General features: G+C 43.3%; 1 protein-coding gene across 1 annotated transcript in view; it reads left to right on the top strand.

Annotated features, from left to right (window-relative positions):
- Positions 1 to 11,973: 11,973 nt before the first annotated feature.
- Positions 11,974 to 20,579, top strand: part of LOC118829529 (gasdermin-D-like) — a 40,455-nt gene continuing 31,849 nt past the window's right edge. Inside the window, exons 1-2 of the mRNA XM_036736514.1 lie at positions 11,974 to 12,190; positions 12,731 to 12,917. Of these exons, the coding sequence (XP_036592409.1) occupies positions 11,974 to 12,190; positions 12,731 to 12,917 (404 nt within the window). The remainder of the gene's footprint in view (positions 12,191 to 12,730; positions 12,918 to 20,579) is intronic.

Here is a 20,579-nt window from a genome sequence, read left to right as displayed (position 1 = left end):
ACCCCCTGTGATGTACTAGATGAGTGGACATCCAGCCTCTACTTGAAGACCCCATTGCAGGGAAACCCACCACCTCTCAAGGCAACTCATTCCCCTTTTATCATTAGGAAGTTTTTTCTAACATCAAACCTTCATTTGCCTGTTTTCAGTCTCTGTCCACTACCCCTGGTTCTGCCCTCTCAGATCAGCAGAACAAGTCCATTTCCTTTTCTGCAGCGCTTTAAATACAGTTAGTATGTCACCCTGTATCTTTTCACATCCACAGTTCCTTCAGCTGCTCATGTGACAGGGACACAGGGCCCTTTACCCTCGTGGTTGCTCTCCTCTGGATGTTGTCCAGTTTATCAGTGCTCTTAAACTGGGGTGCTCAGACCAGATGAAATGTGACCAGGGCAGAGGTAGAGCTATCACCTGCCTCTTCCTGGAAGCCATACCTCTCTAGATGCAGCCCAAGATGGCCTCAGCTTTTGAGATGTCTTCTCACAGTACTGACTCATTGAGCTTGTAGTCCACTCAAACATCCAGATCAGTTTTTACACACACTGCCATGTAACCATGTCTTGATATCTCATGGAATCATAGGTTCCACATGGCCAACTTTAATTTTTATGTTCTTTTTTTCAGTATGGTTTTGTACCTCTTTTTCCAAGTTAGTAATTCTCTTCTCATACCTTTCTTTCCCTAACTTGCTTCTTTCCCATTTTTTCCTCTACTGCTCCCATTTGGTTTTTAAATTTATTTTTTAGCTCCTTTAAAAAACTTTTAGGAATTCTTCTCAGACATGTTCAAGTTGCATTTTTCTTTGAGGATTTTTTTTGGAGGGGGAAAGCAAGGCAATTAGGGTTAAATGACTTGCCCAAGGTCACACAGCTAGTAAGTGTCAAGTGTCTGAGGCCTGTATTGAACTAAGGTCCTTCTGACTCCAGGGCTGGTGCTCTATTTACTGTTCCACCTAGCTGCCCTGAGGCTTTCTTATATATATTTTCAAATTATTCTCTTCTTGGTTTGTGTACAGCTTCTCTGTCTTCATAATAGCTCTTTATGGTAGGACTCTTTTTTTGTTTGTTTGCTTATTCCAATAGATTGTAAGCTTCTTGAGGGCATGGCCTGACTCTTTTTGTATCCCCATAGCTTAGCCCAGTGCCTGTCACATAATAAGTGCCTAATAAATGTTGATTATTTAACAAATGCTAGATGATTTGACTTGACTAGTAACTCCCACCTCATTTAGTTCCATGATTAGCTTATATCAGCTTTGCATCAATAATAATATGTGCATATTGTCTATCTTCTGAGAATGCAAACTCCAAGGGCAGGAATGGTTTCACTTTTGTCTCTGTATCCCAATGCTTTGCACAGGGCCTGACAGAACATAAGTACATAATAAATGCTGTTGATTGACTGTTAATGTCCTTGCGCCTCAGTTTCCTCATCTGTATAGTGATGGCGTGGACTAGATGACGTCTGGGTTTCCTTCTAGCTCCACATCTAGGATCCTTATGTTTCAATGGACATAATTTTGATTTTCTCAGCAGCCTAGAGGATCCAGACAAAAGAGGTGCAAGTATTTCTGGCTTGTTTTTCAAATACAAAGGGGTGAGTTCTGGTCTGTGAATTCTATTCGTAGATTACTATGACATCACTGAAGGCATGCATGACTAGAAAAGGAAGTACACAAATCACACATGGCAAGGAGAAAAAAATGAATCCTGGCATTACTGTGGCAGCCTGTGAAAAGAGCCAAAGAAAAAGGACCCTTAGCCCCTGGAATGGGTGCACTAGGGAAAATGAACCAAAGAACATGAATGAGAAACCTAGTGGGTGAAGGATACATATTTCCCAGATTATAAATCACTGAATTAGTCCATGTGTGTGTGTGTGTGTGTGTGTGTGTGTGTGTGTGTGTGTGTGTGTGTGTTGCCCAGACCCAGGATTTCATCAGTGTAAGGAGATTACGCTGAGGAACTTTCTCTCCCAATGCAGATCTAAGATCAACCTCAGACAGTTGCCAGGGACACTGAGGGGTGACATGACTTGCCCAGGGTCACACAGCAAATACATGGGAGAGGCAGGCCTTGAATCTAGTTCTTCCTGGCTCCAAGGCCAGCCCTGGATTCACTCTGCCAGGATGTGCGCATATAAAAAAGTGTGTACGTGTGTAAGTGTAAATATATACACACCTAAATATGTATGTGTACTTTTGTATGAATTATGTATGTATTATATATATTATATATACTTTTGTGTATATATATGCATATATATTTATTTTTATGTGTTATGTGCATTGGTTGGTTGTTATCCTTCAAAATGACATCGCTATGTTAGAGTCAAGGTACAGTGTGTCCTACTATGGCTGATCAGGCCAATATGAGCTTGGAACGCTCTATCCCAGGTAGTGCACAAATGGTCCATGTGAATATTTAGGGTGGATTATCTAAATTTGTGCCTCTCACAGTTCTTTTGAGCTTTGTACAGGATAAATTCTGCTTTGCTCATACAGCACAGCACCTTCTCTGATGTGGGCACACCATGCTGACAGTCCTGTGCCAGTCTCCCCAGTCACACAATCAATTCCAAAGTTCTTAAGAGAGACCTTGAGAGTGTCCTTGTGTTGTTTCTCCACACCACCATGAGAGTGCTTGCCCTGTGTGAGTTCTCTTTAAAGTAGTCTTTTAGGCAAGTGTACATTTTGCATTTGAACAATGTGCCCAGCCCATTGGAGTTGTGCTCTCTACAGTAGAGTCTGAATGCTTGGCAGTCTAGTTCGAGAAAGGACCTCAGTGTCTGGTACCTTATCCTGCTAGGTGATCTTCAGAATCTTCTCAAATGGAAGTGATTCAGTTTCCTGGCATGGCTCTGGTATACCATCCAGGTTTCACACGCATACACCAGCACAATGACTCTGTAGACCTTCGGTTTGGTAGGCAGCCTAATTCCTCTTTTCTCCCACACTTTCCTTCAGAGTCTCCCAAACACTGAGCTAGCTTTGGCAATGTGTGTGTCAATCTCATTATCAACATGTATATCCCTTGAAAGTATACTGCCCAGGTAAGTGAACTTATCCACAGTATTCAAAACTTGTCCATTTGCTGTAACTGATGGTTCCATGTATGGATGGTGCGGTGCTGGCTGGTGGAGCACCTGTATTTTCTTGCTGTTAGGCCAAATTGTTAGGCCAAAATGAGCCCAAGTAGCACAGAATCAATCCATGCTTTGTTACATCTCAACTTCAGAGGCTGCATTGAGTGCACAATCATCTGTGCACCAACTTTCCCTCCTGTGTTTATGTATAGTGTGTGTGTGTGTGTGTGTGTGTGTGTGTGTACATATCAAACAGGCCCATTAGATGGACACTGAGCTGGGCCCAGAATTGAAATGGAGGACAGCAGGCTGTATTGTCTCTGGGAAATTATACCGTGTTTTCAATGATATTAAGCCATTCCCTAACATAAAACCTCATCATTTTAAGACCAATACGTATCTGGTAAAGTTGTTCTAGAGAATCAAAATGACAGATAACCCAAAGAACAAAGGGGCAGACATATAGTGGGCAGAAGGAGGCTTCAGCAAGATCAACAATGAGGACTTGTGGGCAAGAACTGGTACAAAAGCTTTCATCGAGGATATGTGTGATTGGCAAATGAAGGGAGCCTGACATGGAGGGAGAGGAAAGAACATGAGGAGGGAGGTCAAAGTGCTGGAAGTGTTAGCCTCACAATGTCAAAAGACTCGGATCACTTGGCCAGTCAGCTAAAATATATCATGCCAGGCCATGCTCAGTGCTCAGGCATAGGAAAAAAGAAAACCAAAGTCCCTGCTCTCAAACAGCTCAGAGTCTAAGTGGGGAAACAGCACGCAAAGAACTCTGTGCAAATGATTGCGTGCAGAACAAGTCGGGGGAAGTCGCTTCATTCATTTCCTACCCCATTAGTCCAGTAATCTTCAACGCAATCTTCAACGCACTCTTCAACGCACCTACATGATTTCCTTCTCATTTAGCTCAAGACTTTACTTCTCCCAGGCACTTTTCCCAATAAGACTGTTCAGTTTAAGGACAGACAGCATGTCTCTTTGTCTCTTGACTCCCTTAACAGCCTAGATGATAAAGCCTAACATATTAACTTAAGAAAGATTGAGATTCCCCACCCCCAAGCTTTTAGTGCCTTTCCTTCAGATAACTTGTATGAAAACAAACAAACAACCAGATAGCACGTATCATGGTCCCTCAAAGCCCTCACAATTGTCTTGCTTGCAGCATGGATACCCTCTATAAACACTGGGTCCAATCTCAGTGTCTTGCTATCTTTGCTGCTGTTTCTGATTGTCTTACAAGCATGTCTAGGACTTCACTGTTAGGGTCAAGGGTGGTGGTTTCATTGTCCTGGATGGAGAAAACTATTTGTTAAAATTATTTTTGCATATCTTTTTCATTTTTCTTCTTATGAGAGTGTCCTTGAAATGCCTACTGAGTCGGACATCTTGCCACCCTTTCCTTAAACCTGTTTTACTCTGCCTCGATTCCCTCTGCTTTACGAGATAATAATGCTTGCTGACAAACACATCTTAAAAAGAGTCCCACCAAACGAGAAGGTTTGGATGGGCTGCAGGAATGGTGCAAGGATGGTGAAAAGTGCCAAGGACGACAAAGGGGCTTTTTAAAGCCGGGTGAGGGGCAAAAGACAGATGAAAGAAGGGATAGATCAAGTGCTCAAAAGGAACAATGATATCAGGCAGTGAAAGTGGGAAGAATCACCCAAGTCTCATTCCGCTTCAGAATTCTCCACCCAGGAAATGATTGGCAGACAAGGAAAGACTAAAGAAAAAAGAGAATTGGGAATTGAAACCTAAATGAAGGGATGGACAGCACCTGGCTGCCTTTGATGATGTCAGATGTCCAGGCCTGAGTGAATTCTACTGGCCCCAAAGAAGAGTGTGAGGAGACAACTCCCCTCATTCTTTTGCAGAAATGAGGGATCATATGAGGAGGGATACTACATATGACTTCAGATTTTTTTAATATGTTCTTTAATTTTGTGGTACTTTTTTCTGTCTTTTTTTCTTAGTTTATTATAGGGTATGACACTCTGGGAGGGGAGGAAGAACAAAAAATGTAACAGGAAATTTTTTTTTAAAGAAAAGAAAAAATCATATGGAGCTTTGCTTGAGAACAAATGGCTCTGCTAAAATGGATTCTCAGTAAGCTCCCAATCAAGCCCTAGCTACAGAGAATAGAGCTGAGTCAGGACCCCTGAGGCTGGTCACCTGGAAGAATGACTATGACTAGCTAGAGTTTACCTATGAACATGGCTGACACCCAGTGATTGGGAACCTAGGGACTCCTCAGGTAACCTGGCTCAAGAAGTCAGAGGCTCAGCCAGGGTACTATTGCACCTGAGGACAAAGAGAAGCAAGGTCTGCATTAGGAGAGATGCCTCAGTGCAACATGGGGAAAGCCCATGGGCCCCACTGAGGAAAGCACCTGAGAAACCCTGGACTTTCTTCATTCCAGGTAAATCCTGCCCTGAGAAGGACATGAGTGACCACAGGAGAGGTCTACTTCTTGCTTTGTGCCTATGGTCTTGAAGGGTGACCAGCTCTACTGAAATAGGCTATTCTCCAGAGACACTAAATGTTCCCTCTGTGGGTAACCTAAGGACAATGCATTATCTTTGCAGAAAGAGATACCCCTGTAGGGGCTAGGGATAGTGAACCTGTAATTTCATTGCCGTAGGGAATTTCTTGACTAAAAGAATTCCTTCTATCCATGCAAGTTAGCACCTTCTCTGCAATTTATGGTCTTAGAGTTGCCTAGAGCCCTAAAAGGTTAAGTGCCCATAGTCACACAGTCAGTATATGCTGGAGATCAGACTTCAACCTAGATCTTGCTAATTCTGAGATTGGATCTTTATACACTAAGCCATAATGGCTCCATTTCTTTGAGTCCCTAAGGATGGTCAGCTGTAGGGAGAGGGGTTCTCATTGTCATCTGGTATTGTAAATTTGACCTACCCAGGGATGCAAAGGGGAACATTGGATGGCTTACCTGTTGTTTCTTCTAGTTTGCCTTTGAAGCTGGGGCAGAACAGTAAGTGCCTATGTGGAGGAGGGAAGTAGGAGCTAGTTTTTTGGGGGGAGCCCTTCAGGCAAGGCTTTGGCTTTCTCTACTACCCCTGCTGGAGCCCCACTGAGCAGTCATCTGCAGGTGTGGCTTAGAGCTTCTGGGCTGTCACAATGAGCTATGGCTGAGATCTCCTCCAAGAGCCTCTGACACAGGAATCAGTCACAAAAAGCCAACACCCACCCTGCACTCTGGGAAGAAAGGGCCAAACAGGGGTTAGGATATAGTCAGGCCTGGGGTCATACACTTCCTTACCCATAATTGAAATGATGTGGGAGAAGATCAGAATGGGGAAGGGACAGAAGAGCCAAACCCAGGCTCCCAACCTTCCCTGTATTGGCAGGCAGGACCTATTTCCTAGGGCCATGTTATATAACAGCCTTCTGCTCCTGAGTCCCCCAGAACATCCTAACCCCCTCCCTATGGAGAGAGTCAGGGGAATGAAAGAAGACTGGGCAAGGGTGTGGGGGGGAATCAAGGGAAGAAAGAGGATCTAGGGTAAAAGGAAGGAGCCTATACCACTGGTCATTGTCACCTTAGGAAAGGCAAAAGGAGAACAAATGGATTCTTTCTTGACTCTTGAAGATTGGGAGACCAAGGAGAAGGAAGGTCTTTGGATCTGGGGCTTCTGAGGCAAAGACTGCAGATCTGGGGGAGGGGGGTGACCTAGAGCTGCAGCTCAGCTGGGAGGGATGGTGGCTTCCATATCTTTGCACTAGTGGTTGCCCACAGCTGGAATATATTCCCTTCTTACCTCTCCCTTAGTGCCTGGGATAAAATACACTCCACAGTCTGACGTTTTAGACTCTCCACAATCTAACTACTTACCTTTCCAGACTTATCTCAGCCAATCAATCAGGCAACTGACATTTGTTAAGGGTCTGCTATGTTCCAGGCACTGTGCTAATGAAAGGTTAAAAAAAAGTCTCTGCTCTGAGGGAAATCATCACGGGACAGTATACAAATGAATATGAACATGAAGGGTGTATACAATATAAATGGAAGGAACCCTCAGATGGAAATACTGGGGAGGGGGAAGGGGAGATTGAGGGAAGGTGGAAGAGGGAGAGGCCTCTTGTAGATGGTGGAATGTGAGCTGAGTCTTGAAGCAGGCCAGGGAAGCCAGGAGGCAGAAGTAAGGAGGGAGAACATTTCAGAATTGGCAGTGGGGGGTGGGGAACAGGCAGTGAAAAGGGACAGACTTGGGAGATGGAGTGTTGTGCTGGAGGAATAGCAAACATGCCCCATCCCCTAACTCACATTATCTCCCATTAAGCCACTTCATACACTCTGCATCTCAGCCAACTGGATTCCTGGTTCTTAGAATTCACCTTTCCATCTCTTAACTCCCTTGATTCCCACAAGCCACCCCTCCCCCCATGCCTTCAGAGCAGTTTTCCTTAATTCTACCTTCATACAATCTGTCTTTTCCTTTAGGTTCAGCTCAGGGTTCACCTCCTCCATGAAGCCTTCCTTTTCTGATGCCATCAGGGGTGTTAGTGCTCTCACTCAAAGCCACAAGCAGCAGAGGGTAAATGGATCTGGGTCCCAGAGTTCCAGCATCTGGAATGAGCTTCTTCTTGGACGGGGAACACTTCCTCTATCTGACATCTACCATCCCCTCTCCTCTCTTCAAGGTCAAAGACACCTACTACCTGGTTCCAGTAGTAGTACACAGTCCTCTGTGAGCCACCAGGCCTTCCTTTTCCCTCCAAAACCTTTTGGAGGCAAAGGCAAAGCTGCCACCTCTATCGACCCAATGATGCTCAAGGTCTGACTGTCTTCTGTGCAGCTCTCCCCACAATGGCCCCTGCAACCACGACTCAACCCCGCTAACTGTCTTTGCCCTAGGTGAAAGAATTCTTCAGGTCATCTTTGTTTCTTCCCTCTTCAAATTACCTGATTATGTTTCTGTTCTGTCTCAGCCAGGAAAATACAAAATTCCTTGAGGGTAGATGATGTTTAATTTTTGTTTTTGTATCTCCAGTACCTAGTATAATGCCTTGTTCTTCTTGTTCATTCACGTCTGACTCTTCATGACCCCATTTGGGATTTTCTTGGCAAAGATAATGGGTAGGCTTGCCATTTCCTTCTCCAGCTCATTTTACAGATGAGGAAACTGAGACAAACAGGGTTCAGTGTCTGAGGCCATATTTGAACTCAGAAAGATGAGGCTTAGAGACCACTTACATTTCCAGAACCCATCTGGAGTACTGTGTTCAGTTCCAGGAGCCACTTTTCAAAGACACTGAGACACAGAAACTCTGTGATTGATTATGTGTGTCACCCCCCCACCTCCCCGCCCCCAAAGACCAGCCTAGATTGGTGGCAGAGTAAACAGAATGCTAACTTTGGAAGACCTGAGTTTAAATCCTGCCTCAGATACTCACTAGCTCTGTGTGACCCTGGGCAAGTCACTTCACTTCTGTTTGTCTCAGTGTTCTCATCTCTAAAATGGGGATAATAATAGCCCCTACCTCCCAGGGTTGTTGCTAGGATCAAATAAGATAATATTTGTAAAAGTGCTTTGCAAGTCTTTAGTTATTGTAGCAAAATTCAGAGAAGTCCTCACCATGATGATGACTTTTTGGGGCCACAGCAGCCCTTGATGTCCATTTCCTGAATTGCAGAACCTCCTTGGAATAAGGCAGTATTGACGAGTTGGAAGACATCCCAGATGAAAAGGAGACTGGAGACCCCATATGCCAGAACCAGTCAAAGGACCTGGACAGAAGGGACACAGTGGCTGCCTTGAAATACTTGAATGGCTCTCCGGTGGAAGAGTGATGAAAGATGTTCTGCCCAGCCCCAGAAGACAGGACCAGGTTACCGGGTGAAAGTTGCAGAATCAGATCTAGGTTTGATGTAAAGAAAAAAAGATAAGACTTCCTAAGCATCAGAACAATCCCCCCAAAGTGTGATGGGCTGCTCCTAGAGGGTATGGTAGCTGGGTGGCTCAGTAGCTAGAGCACTGGACCTGGAGTCAGGAGGTCTGGAGCTCAAATCTGGCCTCAGATCCATACTGGCTGCCTGACCCTAGACAAGTGACTTAACCTCTGTCTGCCTCAGCTTCCTCCCTTGTCAAAAGGGAATAATAATAGCACCTTCCTCCCAGGGTTTCTGTGAGGATCAGATGAGATATTTACAAAATACTTAGGCCAGGATGATTTCGGAAAAACCTGTAAAGAATTATATGAACAGCTGGCTGCAAAAGGGAATTTCCAAAGACGTCAGCATGCTGACTCATTCTGGACAGTAAAGGCTTTGACAGTACATGCAGAAATAATAACAAGTCAGAAAGAGAAAAGAATTACAAGATGTCTGCTAGAAGGGCCGGTAAGCCTCTGAACAACACACCATACAGCCTTTGCTTGATGACCTCCAAGGAGGAGGAGCCCACCACCTCCTGAAGCAGCCATTCCTAAAGCAGCCCAAGATGGAAGGAGATGTTTGTTGTTTGTTTGTTTCCATATCACGCTGTTGGAGGATATTGAGCTTTCAATCCACTAAGATCTTTTTCAAGGGTACTTACTTCCAGCCTCAGCTTCCCCATCATGCACTTACCCAATTGATTTTCAGAATCGAGTGAGATACTTCACATTTGTCCCTCTTCAATGTCATCTTTCTAGATTATGTCAGTCAATAAGCATTTATTAAGTGCTTACTGTGTACTAGGCACTGGTGCTAAGCTACCGAAGATACAAAGAACGGCAAAAGACAGTCCCAGCCCTCCAGGAGCTCACATCTAACGGAGACGAGGATTCTAATCTGGCGAGATCTTTTGGAACCTGACTGTCACCCCAAATGTTTGCTATTTCGCGTCCCATTCCCAGATTTCTGTCAATTGCAGGTGTTCAAGAAATAAATAATGAGTAAAAGATTCTCTCTCCTCGCCATTCCCTACTTTGCCAAATGCAGAACTGGCTTTAGATAAAGGGAGGGAGGAGAAATAGGAGGAAAGGGATGCGGCGGAGGAAGTGGGTGGTTTTGACGGCCCACTGGATGACTCTCCCCATAGACCCTCTCTAGCCCCTCGGGCTAACATCCACAGTCAGGCTCAAGCCTGGTCGGAAGACAGAAAACGGCAATTCTCATATTGACGTCTCATTTCCCCCTTTCTGGACAAGAAAAAGGAGCTTGATGCCGAAAAATCCAAATCTCTCTTGTAAACAAAGCGCAGACTTTAGAAAGGGAGAGAGGTCCGCCCCTCCCCGTTCCTTCGTCCCTCCCCATTCCTCCGCCCCTGCCCATATGGCCGTACCACCCCATAGCCGCACCCGCGATCCTCCGAGACCCCAAAACTGCTAAGGTAAGCCGCGGCAGGGGGCAAAGAGGGGAGGAGAGGGGATCTGGAGGGAAGGCACCCTTAGAAAAAAAGCCTTGGTATCTAGAAAAAAGGACCCGGGGCATTAAAAAGCGAGCCGGAGTCCTGGGGCTGACATCTCCCTTCCCCACTCGCTCGGCTTCCCCTTTTTATATTCGTTTTCCTTTGTAATCTTAGGCATTTTATTTTATGCATTTAAAAACATTGTTCTGATAAGGGGTCCTAAAGCTTCACCAGATTGTCAGAGGTGTCCCTGACACAAAAAAAAGTTAAGAACTTTTGCCTTGAACTTTTCCGCGTCGTAGGCAGCGAGGTGGCAGAGTGGATAAATCGCTAGACCTGAAATTAGGAAGTCCTGAGTTCAAATCAGCCCTTAGATACTTACTGGCTGTGGGACCTCGGGCAGGTTGCTTCACCTCTGCTTTCCTCAGTTTCCTCATATGGCAAATGGGAATAATAAGGGCACCTACCTTCTTCCAGAGATGCTGTGAGAATCGAATGAGATAGTAATACTAAATATTACTAAATATTAATAATATTACTAAATACTAAATACAGGCACGGCGCCTGACACATAGAAAGAGCTATAGGAATGTTAGCTGCTCCTCAATCTCTTGCAGTGCCACGACATCTGAAGGAGCAGAGAATACACCAGGGGTGGTGGTGGGAAGGGGCTGGGGAGGGTGACTGCAGAGTGGTCAAGGATGAGAACTGCCAAAGTCATTAGAGTTAACAGCTTAAATGACAGTTGGTAACCTTAAGGAGGGAAGTTTCAGGTTAGGATGAGGGCAAATGGCAGATTGCAAGGGCTTGAGGAGAGGAAGGTGAAGAAGTTAAGGTAACAGCTACAGGAAGGTTTTCTTCCAGATTTGGCAGAGGAAGGAGAGATAATAAAAATAATGATGATGATGATGATTATGATATCTAACATTTTCATAGTGCAGATCCAGCCACATCACACCTCTACTCAGTAAACTCCAGTGGCTCCCTAACCTTTCCAGGATCAAATACAAAATATTCTGCTTGGCATTGAAAGCCTTTCGTAACCCAGCCCCCTTCAATTAATTTGTCCTGTTTTCTTTTACTTTGCTCCCTGCCCTGTATTCTTTGATGGCTCAGGACATCTTCTCTGGCTGTCCTCCATCCTTGGAACGTCATTCTCTTTCCTCAGCTCCTCATTTTGGTTTCTCAGATTTCAATTCTCAGAGAAAATTCCATTTTTTCTGGGAAGATTTTGCCTAATCCCTCTTCCTTCTAGTACCTTCCCTCTATTGATTATTTCTGATTTATCATGTATATTTATATACGTGTGTACATAGAAAGAAAGAGAACATAAGTGATTGCACATTATCTCTCCCATTAGGCTGTCAACTCTTTTCATCATTTTTATATGCCTGGTGCTTAGCACAGAACCTAGCACATAGTAGGTACAAAGCATTAAACTGGCTGCTCCATGCTTTCAGGAGAAAAGAGTCAGAGAGACTGACTAGCTTGTGTTCCTTCTTCTCCTTTGCCCTTCCTAAGAACCATGGCCTCTGCCTTTGAGTGGGCTGCTAAGAATGTGATCCAAGAGCTCAGCAAAAATGGGGAACTGATCCCTGTGGACAGCCTCAACAGCTCCACCCGCTTCAGTCCCTACTGCTTGGTCCGGAAGAAGAGCAGGAGCTCCTTGTTTTGGGGGCCACAGTATATTTGCCTCAATTTGAATCTCAAGGACATTCTGGATCCAAACTCCCCAGAACCAGGTACAGTCCTCGGGGTGGGGGGGTTTGGGAGGGAGAGAAGGAGCTGGGGAAGGCTACTGAGATGGACTATGAAGGGGAAATGGGCTCAGCAGGCTTGGCCAGAACACACAGCTTTCCTAGGGCTGACTGCATGGGCATGTGCCATCTTGTATCAGTGATATCCAGAGTGTTCTGTCCAGCCACCCTATATAGAGGTTGGGGTGAATTGGAAAGGCAATGCAGAGCCATGGAACAAGCCAGAGACTTGAGTTTGAGCCCTGGTTCTTCCACTTACTAGATGTCTGGCTGGAGATAAGGCACTTACCTTCTTGGAGCCTCTGTTTTCTAATCTGAAAATGGAACGATATTTGTACCCATTTCACAAACTGGTTCTGCAGAAAGTATTTTGCACATCATGAAGTGCTATAGAACTGCAAGTTATTGTGACTCCAACTCGTAAGGTTGGAATCCCAGATGCCTTTACCTTGTCCTATGCTGGCCCCTGCTGCACAACCAGGTTTAATGCTCACTTTAGCTAAGGATTGGCCTCTCTCCCCTCAGAGGTGACCCAGCTTGGACCATTCCACTTTAATGATGAGTTACCTGGGCAGGTGTCTGCCAGTGTGGAGGTGGCTGCCTCTGTGCAGGAGAAGATTTCAGGACAGATTTCAGAGTCAGACAGACCTGTCCTGGAGGTCAAGATACTCACCGTGTCCCCTACCACCTGGGACTGCTTACAGAAGGAAAGGTGAGAGGAATGGACAAGACAAGAGCAGAGAGCTCTTGTGATTTCTCTTTGTGGGCTGGGGGAAGGTAGAGGAGGGAGTGGGAACAAAGGAAAGTGTCCCAGGGGCAACCAGAGAGAAATAGAGTCAGAGATTTCCTTGGGGAAGGGTTGAGTTTACTTCATATCAACATCCACAACTGTCCTGTAGTATCTGAGGCCTGGAGAAGACCCCATCCCTAACCTCCTGGGGCTCACAGTCTAGTGGGGAATGAGAACAAACCATTTAAACACCAATGTTCAATATTACATAAGTGTCCTAGGAGGGTACAAAGTGAGGTCCGAGGAAGAAAGTTATTCCCTTTCCCAACTGGAAAAGTTTACTGGAGGAAGGAGCATTTGAGTTTAGCTTTAATTGATGGGTGGGAATTTAAAGGGTTAAGAGAGTGAGAGAAGACATTCCAGGAATAGGGAACAACATGAGCAAAGAAGGCATGTTAAAGGGGCAGTGTTTTTTTTTTAAATTCATTAATATCTTTTTTTTTATACCTCTTCCACACCTAAATGTCTCTCCCCAGCTAGCAATCCATTTCTTGTGACAAAGAATACAAAATAGGGAGAGAAAATGGGTCTGCAAAACTAGCCAACATGGCAGCTGAGTCTGCCTGTGTATATAATGTTCCATGTCCATAGTCCCCCACCTCTGCAATAAAGGGAGGAAGGTTCATTTTCACTCTGTCATTATAATTACTCAGTATTAAGTTTTGTTTTTGCTCTTCCCAGTTATACCACTGTAGTCAGTGTATATTCTTTTCCTGCTTGTGTTTACTTTATTTTGCATCAGTTCATAGAAGTCTTCCCATGTTTCTCTGAATTCTTCCAGTTCTTTATTTCTCACACTCATACATTCAGGTGCCACAATTTATTTAGGCTTCTACTTTGTTCCCAGTTCTTGGCTAAGGTATGAAGTGCTAGTATGAATATGACCCTCTATCTTTAATCTCCTTGGAGCACACATGCCTAGCACTAGGACCTCCAGGTCAAAGGTGTGGACATTTTAGCATCATCCCAAATTGTTTTCCAGAAAGACTGAACCAATTCACCACGCCATCTCCAGTATATTAGTGTGCCTGCCTTTCCCCAGCCACTCTAACATTGATCATGTCTATTTTTGGTAATCTTTGCCAATTTTCTGGATGGAAGGTGAAACCTCTGGGTTATTTTGATTTGCCTCTTTGAGGGCAGTTTCAAACAGTCCTTTTTTGAATGAAATGGAAAGGTCGTGGTGTGGACTCCTAGGAAGTAAGATAGGAAAGATAAATGGGCATGAGATTGAAGGAAGGTCTTGAATGTCAGACAGAGGAGTTTGAACTGTATATAATAGGCAGTAGGGAGTCATTGAAGACTTTTGAACAGAGGAATGACATGACCAGATTGACAGATGAGGAAGATGAGTCTGGCAGCAATATGAAGAACAGAGTAAAGGAAGGCGAGGATGCAGGAGGCAGGAAGGCCCATTTGGAGGCAATTGGGTTAGTTCCAGCAGGTGGTAATTGGGGCCTGTAAGAGGGTGGAGGCAGCAGGTTTTGAGAGGAGGGGACAGATGTAAAAGGTGATGGAATCAATAGGACCCACTCACTGATTAGATGTGAGACAGGAGAGAGAGTGGAGAGCCAGCGATAACTCCCAGGTTGTCAACATTGGAGACTGTGAATAGAGTTATTATGGACAGAAACAGTAAAATCAGAAAAAAGGTCTGGTTTACTGTTGAATGAGCTCAGTTTGTGGCTGGTTGAGCTTGTGGGTGGAGATGCCCTGTAAGCACAGGAGATACAATCCAGGGAAAGGGCACTGGATTTGGACTATGGCTAAATATCTTTGAGCCTCAGTTTAGTTAAAGCTGGAAAGGAGCTAAATCTCAAAGCTGCTGCCCTCTCCTGGCTGCCCCGTATAGATTCATTTAAAAAGTATTGCTCCCTTCAATGAGCTAAATGTTTAAAAGAGGGGTGTGCAATGTTTTTCATCAGAGGCTTGCTGTAGAGAAAAAATATTCTCTCTTTGTGACCCTTGGGGTTCATAATAGGATCCAAGATTTAGATTAGGAAGGGAAGTGAGGTGTCATCTGGTCTCATCCCTTCATTGTACAGGTGAGTAAACCAAGGCTCAGAGAAGCTGCCTCTGAAACTAGCACATCGTCCACTGCCACAGATGCTAGATAGACTTCTTCTGTTTTGAGTGTAGGGGGACAGCTTTTGATTGCACTTTTGATCTCCCATCCCCTTTGCATAAAAGAGCAGGAAAGAACAATGTAGAAGCCTTCGCTTACTAGGTAGGAGTAAAACCATTCAACATAGCGTCTAGCGTAGCAAAAGATTCAGAACTGAAACGGACCTTTGTTGTTGTTCACTTGTCTCAGTTGTGTCCGACTCTTCATGACCCCATTAGGGGTTTTCTTGGCAGAGATACTAGAGTATTTTGCCATTTCCTTCTCTAGCTCATTTTACAGATGTGTTAAGTGACTAGCCAGGGTCACACAGGTAGTAGGTGTCTGTGGTTGGATTTGAACTCAGGACTTCCTGACTCCAGACCCAGCACACTGCCCACTGCGCCACCTTGCTGCCCTGAATGGGACATCTATTCCAATCTTCATTTGACAGATGTGGAAACTGAGGCTCATGGGACTGAAGAGACATGACTAAATTCAGGTGTGACTAGCTGAGCTTCAGTTTTTCCATTCATAAAATGGGAGTTGTTATGAGGAAAGCTTTTTGAAATCCTTGAGTGCTAGAGAAATGGTGGCCCTGATTATTTCTGGCTAATGTGAACGATTTGCAGGGACTGCCAGTGACAGCCACCTGAGAGCAGCTATGGGTCCTGGGAGAGGTGGTTAGTGGGTAGGAATGGGGCTGACGGGAGGCAAGAGACCCACCAAAGGCCTCATTCTATGTGACCATTTCTCTGGGACAAGATAACCAAGAGCCACCTCTGAGGTTCCCTATACGCAGCGCTCAGGAAAGGTATTGATAATGATGAAGGGGATGATACATCCCAGGCTGTCTTTGCTCTGGAGCTACAGATTCCCTCGGTTAGATTTTTCAGTGTTCCCTTGTCCTTACAGCCACATTCCCCATCTCCTGCTCTTTATCTTCCATTTACTCCTGTTTACATCACTTATTACATACGATGTGGATCCTCTCACTGGGTCTTTAAAGCCTTTCCATCTTGGCTGGATCTACCAGAGTTTTCATGTCATGATAAAGGATTAGAGAAGGATCACGGAGGAGGAAATCATTTCATATACTTATTCCTAATAAACCTACAGACCTTAATTGAGTTACCCCTTATTGTCCTCTTCTCCAGGCTACATTGTGAGGTGCTATTCTAAGCCTGATGTCTTCCACGCTGCCTTCCAGTTATCCTAGCAGTTTTTAGAACTTAGTATATCTTGTTTTGTTTCTATATCATTCACATTTTAATTTCTTATTTAGTATTTACTTTTCCCCCGGTTACTTGCAAAAATAATTTTTAACATTTATTCTCAAATCTTTGAGTTCCAAATTCTTTCCCTTCCTCCCTCCCCACCTCCATGAGAAGGAAAGCAATTATGTGTAGTCATGCAAAACAATTCCATAATGTCATGTTGTGAAAAATAACATAGACAAAAAAACCTTAAGAAAAATAAAGAAAGTTTTAAAATTATTCTTCAGTCTGTACACAGACACCATCAGTTCTTTCTCTGGGGATGGATAGCATTTTTCATCATAAGTCCTTCAGAGTTGTTTGAGATTGTTGTATTGCTGAGAATAGCTAAGTCATTCCCAGATGATACAATTTTACTGTTACTTTGTACACTTTCCATCAGCTCATGCAAGTCTTTCCAGGGGTTTCTGAGAACATCCTGCTCATCATTTCTTACAGCACAGTAGTATTCCATCACAATCACATACCACAATTTGTTCAGCTCTTGATGGGCTTCCTCTCAGTTTCCAATTCTTTGCCACTAGAAAAAAGCTGCTGTAAATATTTTTGTACATATAGATCCTTTTCATTTTTGTTTTTTATCTCTTTTGGGATACAGACCTAGTTGTGGTGTTGCTAGGTCAAAGGTATACAAGGTTTTATAGCCCTTTCGGCATAGTGCCAAATTGCTCTACAGAATGGCTGAATCAGTTCACAACTCCACCAACAGTGCATTAATGTCTCATTTTTACCACATCCCCTCCACCATCCATCATTTTCCTTTTCTATCCTATTAGCCAATCTAATAGGTATGAGGTAGTGCCTCAGAATTGTTTTAATTCGCATTTCTCCAATCAGTAGTGAGTTAGAGCATTTTTTGTTATGGGAATAGATAGCTTTGATTACTTAATTTGAAAACTGTTCATATCATCTGAATATTTATCATTTGGGGAATGGCTCTTATTTTTATAAATTTGACTCAGTTCTCTACATGTTTGAAGAATAAAGCCTTTATCAGAGAAACTTATTTCAAAATTTGTTTTTCACACAGTTACTATTGCTAACTATATTTCCCTCTATCCTATTCCCCCCCCCCATTTATTCTATTCTCTCTCCTTTCACCGTGTCCCTCCTCAAAAATGTTTTGCTTCAAACTGCCACCTCTGCTAATCTGCCCCTCCTCCTTATCCCCTTTCCCTCCTTCTTTCCTGTAGGGTAAAATAGATTCCTATGCCCTATTGTGTATATATGTTATTCCCTCTTTGAGCCAATTCTGTTGAGAGTAAGGTTCACTCACTCCCCTTCCCCTCTCCCCCTTCACCTCCACTGGAAAAGCTTTTTAGCGCCTCTTTTAACATAGCATATCTTTAACATTCTTTTTTTTAATCTCTTTTTTTTTGAGGGGGAGAAGGCAGGGCAATTGGGGTTAAGTGACTTGCCCAAGGTCACACAGCTAGTAAGTGTATCAAGCGTGATTTGAATTCAGGTCCTCCTGCCTCCAGGGCCGGCCTCTACTCACTGCGCCACCTAGCTGCCCCAACATAGCATATCTTTAACAAAGTTATATACATGGTTTTAGTTGCCAAGGAATCTTGCAGGATCTTGACATATACAGTTTTGCCCAATTGAGTCAAAACCTTTTTTCTGTGATCAAAAAATAATCCTTAGAGAAGAATCTTCTATTGAATACACCTCTCAGTCAATTATGTGACTGCGAAGATAATTATTGAAAATCTCTTATGAAAGCCTGCCTGTTTCCTCCTCATATTTTCAAAGAAGCCTTAAAGGACCCTAGAAGCGTAATTTATCATTATCATTACTAACAATATAAAGGCCAGATATTGTTGCAATTCTACCTTAATCAAAAGGAACAAAATAGATGAAAGGGGCAAAGGAGTTGAATAATCACTTCAGAAAATCCAGAAACCAAAGAGAAAAAGCATCAATAAAACTAAAGATGAATAGAGGAAAAATGGAAGCAGTCTATCACCCGGACAGATGGGTTAAATAGATGAGGGCTTCTGAGAACTGATGTGCATTTCTTGCGTGAGATAGTATTAATAAGAAACTTAATTTATCCAGATATTCACTAGAACTCTCTTCCTACCAAAAGCAGAAAGCACATCAAGTTCTTCACAGAATTTCTCCCCTTCTTCATCTTCCACCAAGAGGCTGGTACGTAATCTGCAGTTATCTTCATGGAGGTCTGTTTGTTGATGTCTCTCACGAGCACTGCAAGGCAAAATGACCAGATGGCCATGAAATTATGTTTTTTGTCTTCAAAATGAACTCTCTTTTTTATTTACTTTTCCAAGGAGAACTTGTCAACTGCCATTCAATTTAGCTACAACTTGTTTTATATCTTCTAATGTTTTTAATATTGAGAGAGAATCATTGTTAGGTCCTGCTTTAGTTAGTACATTAAAGTATTTGCTGCACAAAAATGTAACATGTAGTATACTAACTGTTAAACTAATACTTAAGGACAGTTACTTCTTCGGTGCTGTTCTAAAGCTTTTCATCTGATTTGTATTCTCCCTTCACTAAACACCTTGAATGTGATTCTCTTGCAATCACTTCCTCTGTTCATGTTGAGGTCTTTGACTAATGAACCCATATTACCAAGAAGACAGATGCAAGAAGGCATTTCCCTTAGTTGACATCTCTACTTTTTGCCTTAGGAAATCACAGCCCCCAAATCAACATGTGGCCCCCATATGACTCTTTCATCTCAAGTCTAAGTGGTCAAAGTCTGCCATCGTCTTAGATCTGACAAAACTGCTCTCCTGAGTTAAACAAAAAAAGGCCTTGTTTGACAGGTGAAAAAAAGTTAAAAGAAAGTCTTACAGCTAGCATGAACATTTTCTACTATATTCCTCAAGTAAGGTTATTCAAGTTTTCTCACAGAGGTGGCCCACAGAGAATCTAAAGCCATTAATTCCTCCTGCTTATAACCTATCATCTCCACATCGGATTACAGATATTTCAGGAACTGTGAGTTGCTTGTAACTTCCATCTTCCTCATTGTTCTTTCACCCACATTATAGAACCATGAAAGCTCTACCCCTCCCAACCTCATTTGATAGAACCCTAGTATTTCAGACCCAGAAAAAGCGTGGAAGGATAACTAGTCCAACCTCCATGTGAATCTCTTGCACGCCTCCCTGAAAAATGATCCTTTTGCTGTAACTTCACAAGCTAAGATATTTTGCTAGGAAGATATGCATTTTTGTTTATTTTTTTAATTAAAAAATTATTCTCTCTTTCTTCCACCCCATCCCCTTACCACTATAGAAAAAGAAAAACAAAGCCATTATATCCCATATACAGTCAAGAAGAACAAATTGGTGGTGTCCAAAAACCACACCCATCATCCTGTCAGCAAATATACAGTATACTTCATCATTAGGCAAACAGGTTCAGTAGCTTACCCAGGGTCACACAGCTAGTAAGTGTCTGAGGCCAGATTGAACTTAGATCTTCCTGACTCCAGGCCTGGCACTCTACCCACTACACCCCCGAGTTGCTCCAAAAATGATGACTACAACCCTGTAAATGGAAATACAAAATAATTGTAACTGAATATTGTAAAATAATAAAAAATAAATGGCTCAAAGGAGAGATAAGAGAAGGAAGCTCCACTGGTTCTTTGTAGAGGTTGGGGACCATGGGTGTGGAACATTGCACATCATGTCAGATATTCTTCAAGATGTTGATTGATTTTGGTGAATTTTTTTCTTTTCTTCCTCTTTTTTTTAATCTTTGTTCTAAGGGATGATTTTCTGGAAGGACCAGAAGGAAGTATACAGGGGGGAATATAGGTGATGTCAAAGCAAAAGATATCAATGAAAAATCTTTTTTAAAACTTCTCTAAGTACTTTTTCTCACTATCACACTGTACCTCTTCTTCTCATTCATGTGCATGTAGCAAAGGCACTGACTCTGAAGTCAGACCTCCTGAGTTCCAGTCTCATCTCTATTGCTTATTACCCCTATAAGGTTGGACAAGTCACTTAACTTTCCCTGGCCTCAGTTTCCACATCTGTAAAATAAGGAGGTTGTAGTCCAGGATTTCTAAGGTCCCTTCTAGCCCTAAATCTATGATTCAGTGATAAAGTGTTATGAGGAATTTGAGGAGGAAAACATCATATTCTGCTGAGACAGGGAAGGTTCATCCTGAAAAGGAGAACAGAGACTTCAATAGTCAACGATGGGGGAGAGGGGAAG

The sequence above is a fragment of the Trichosurus vulpecula genome, chromosome 1, assembly GCF_011100635.1.
Source record: "Trichosurus vulpecula isolate mTriVul1 chromosome 1, mTriVul1.pri, whole genome shotgun sequence".
NCBI classification, from domain to species: Eukaryota; Metazoa; Chordata; class Mammalia; order Diprotodontia; family Phalangeridae; genus Trichosurus; species Trichosurus vulpecula.
This window is presented reverse-complemented; position numbering and strand designations above follow the sequence as displayed.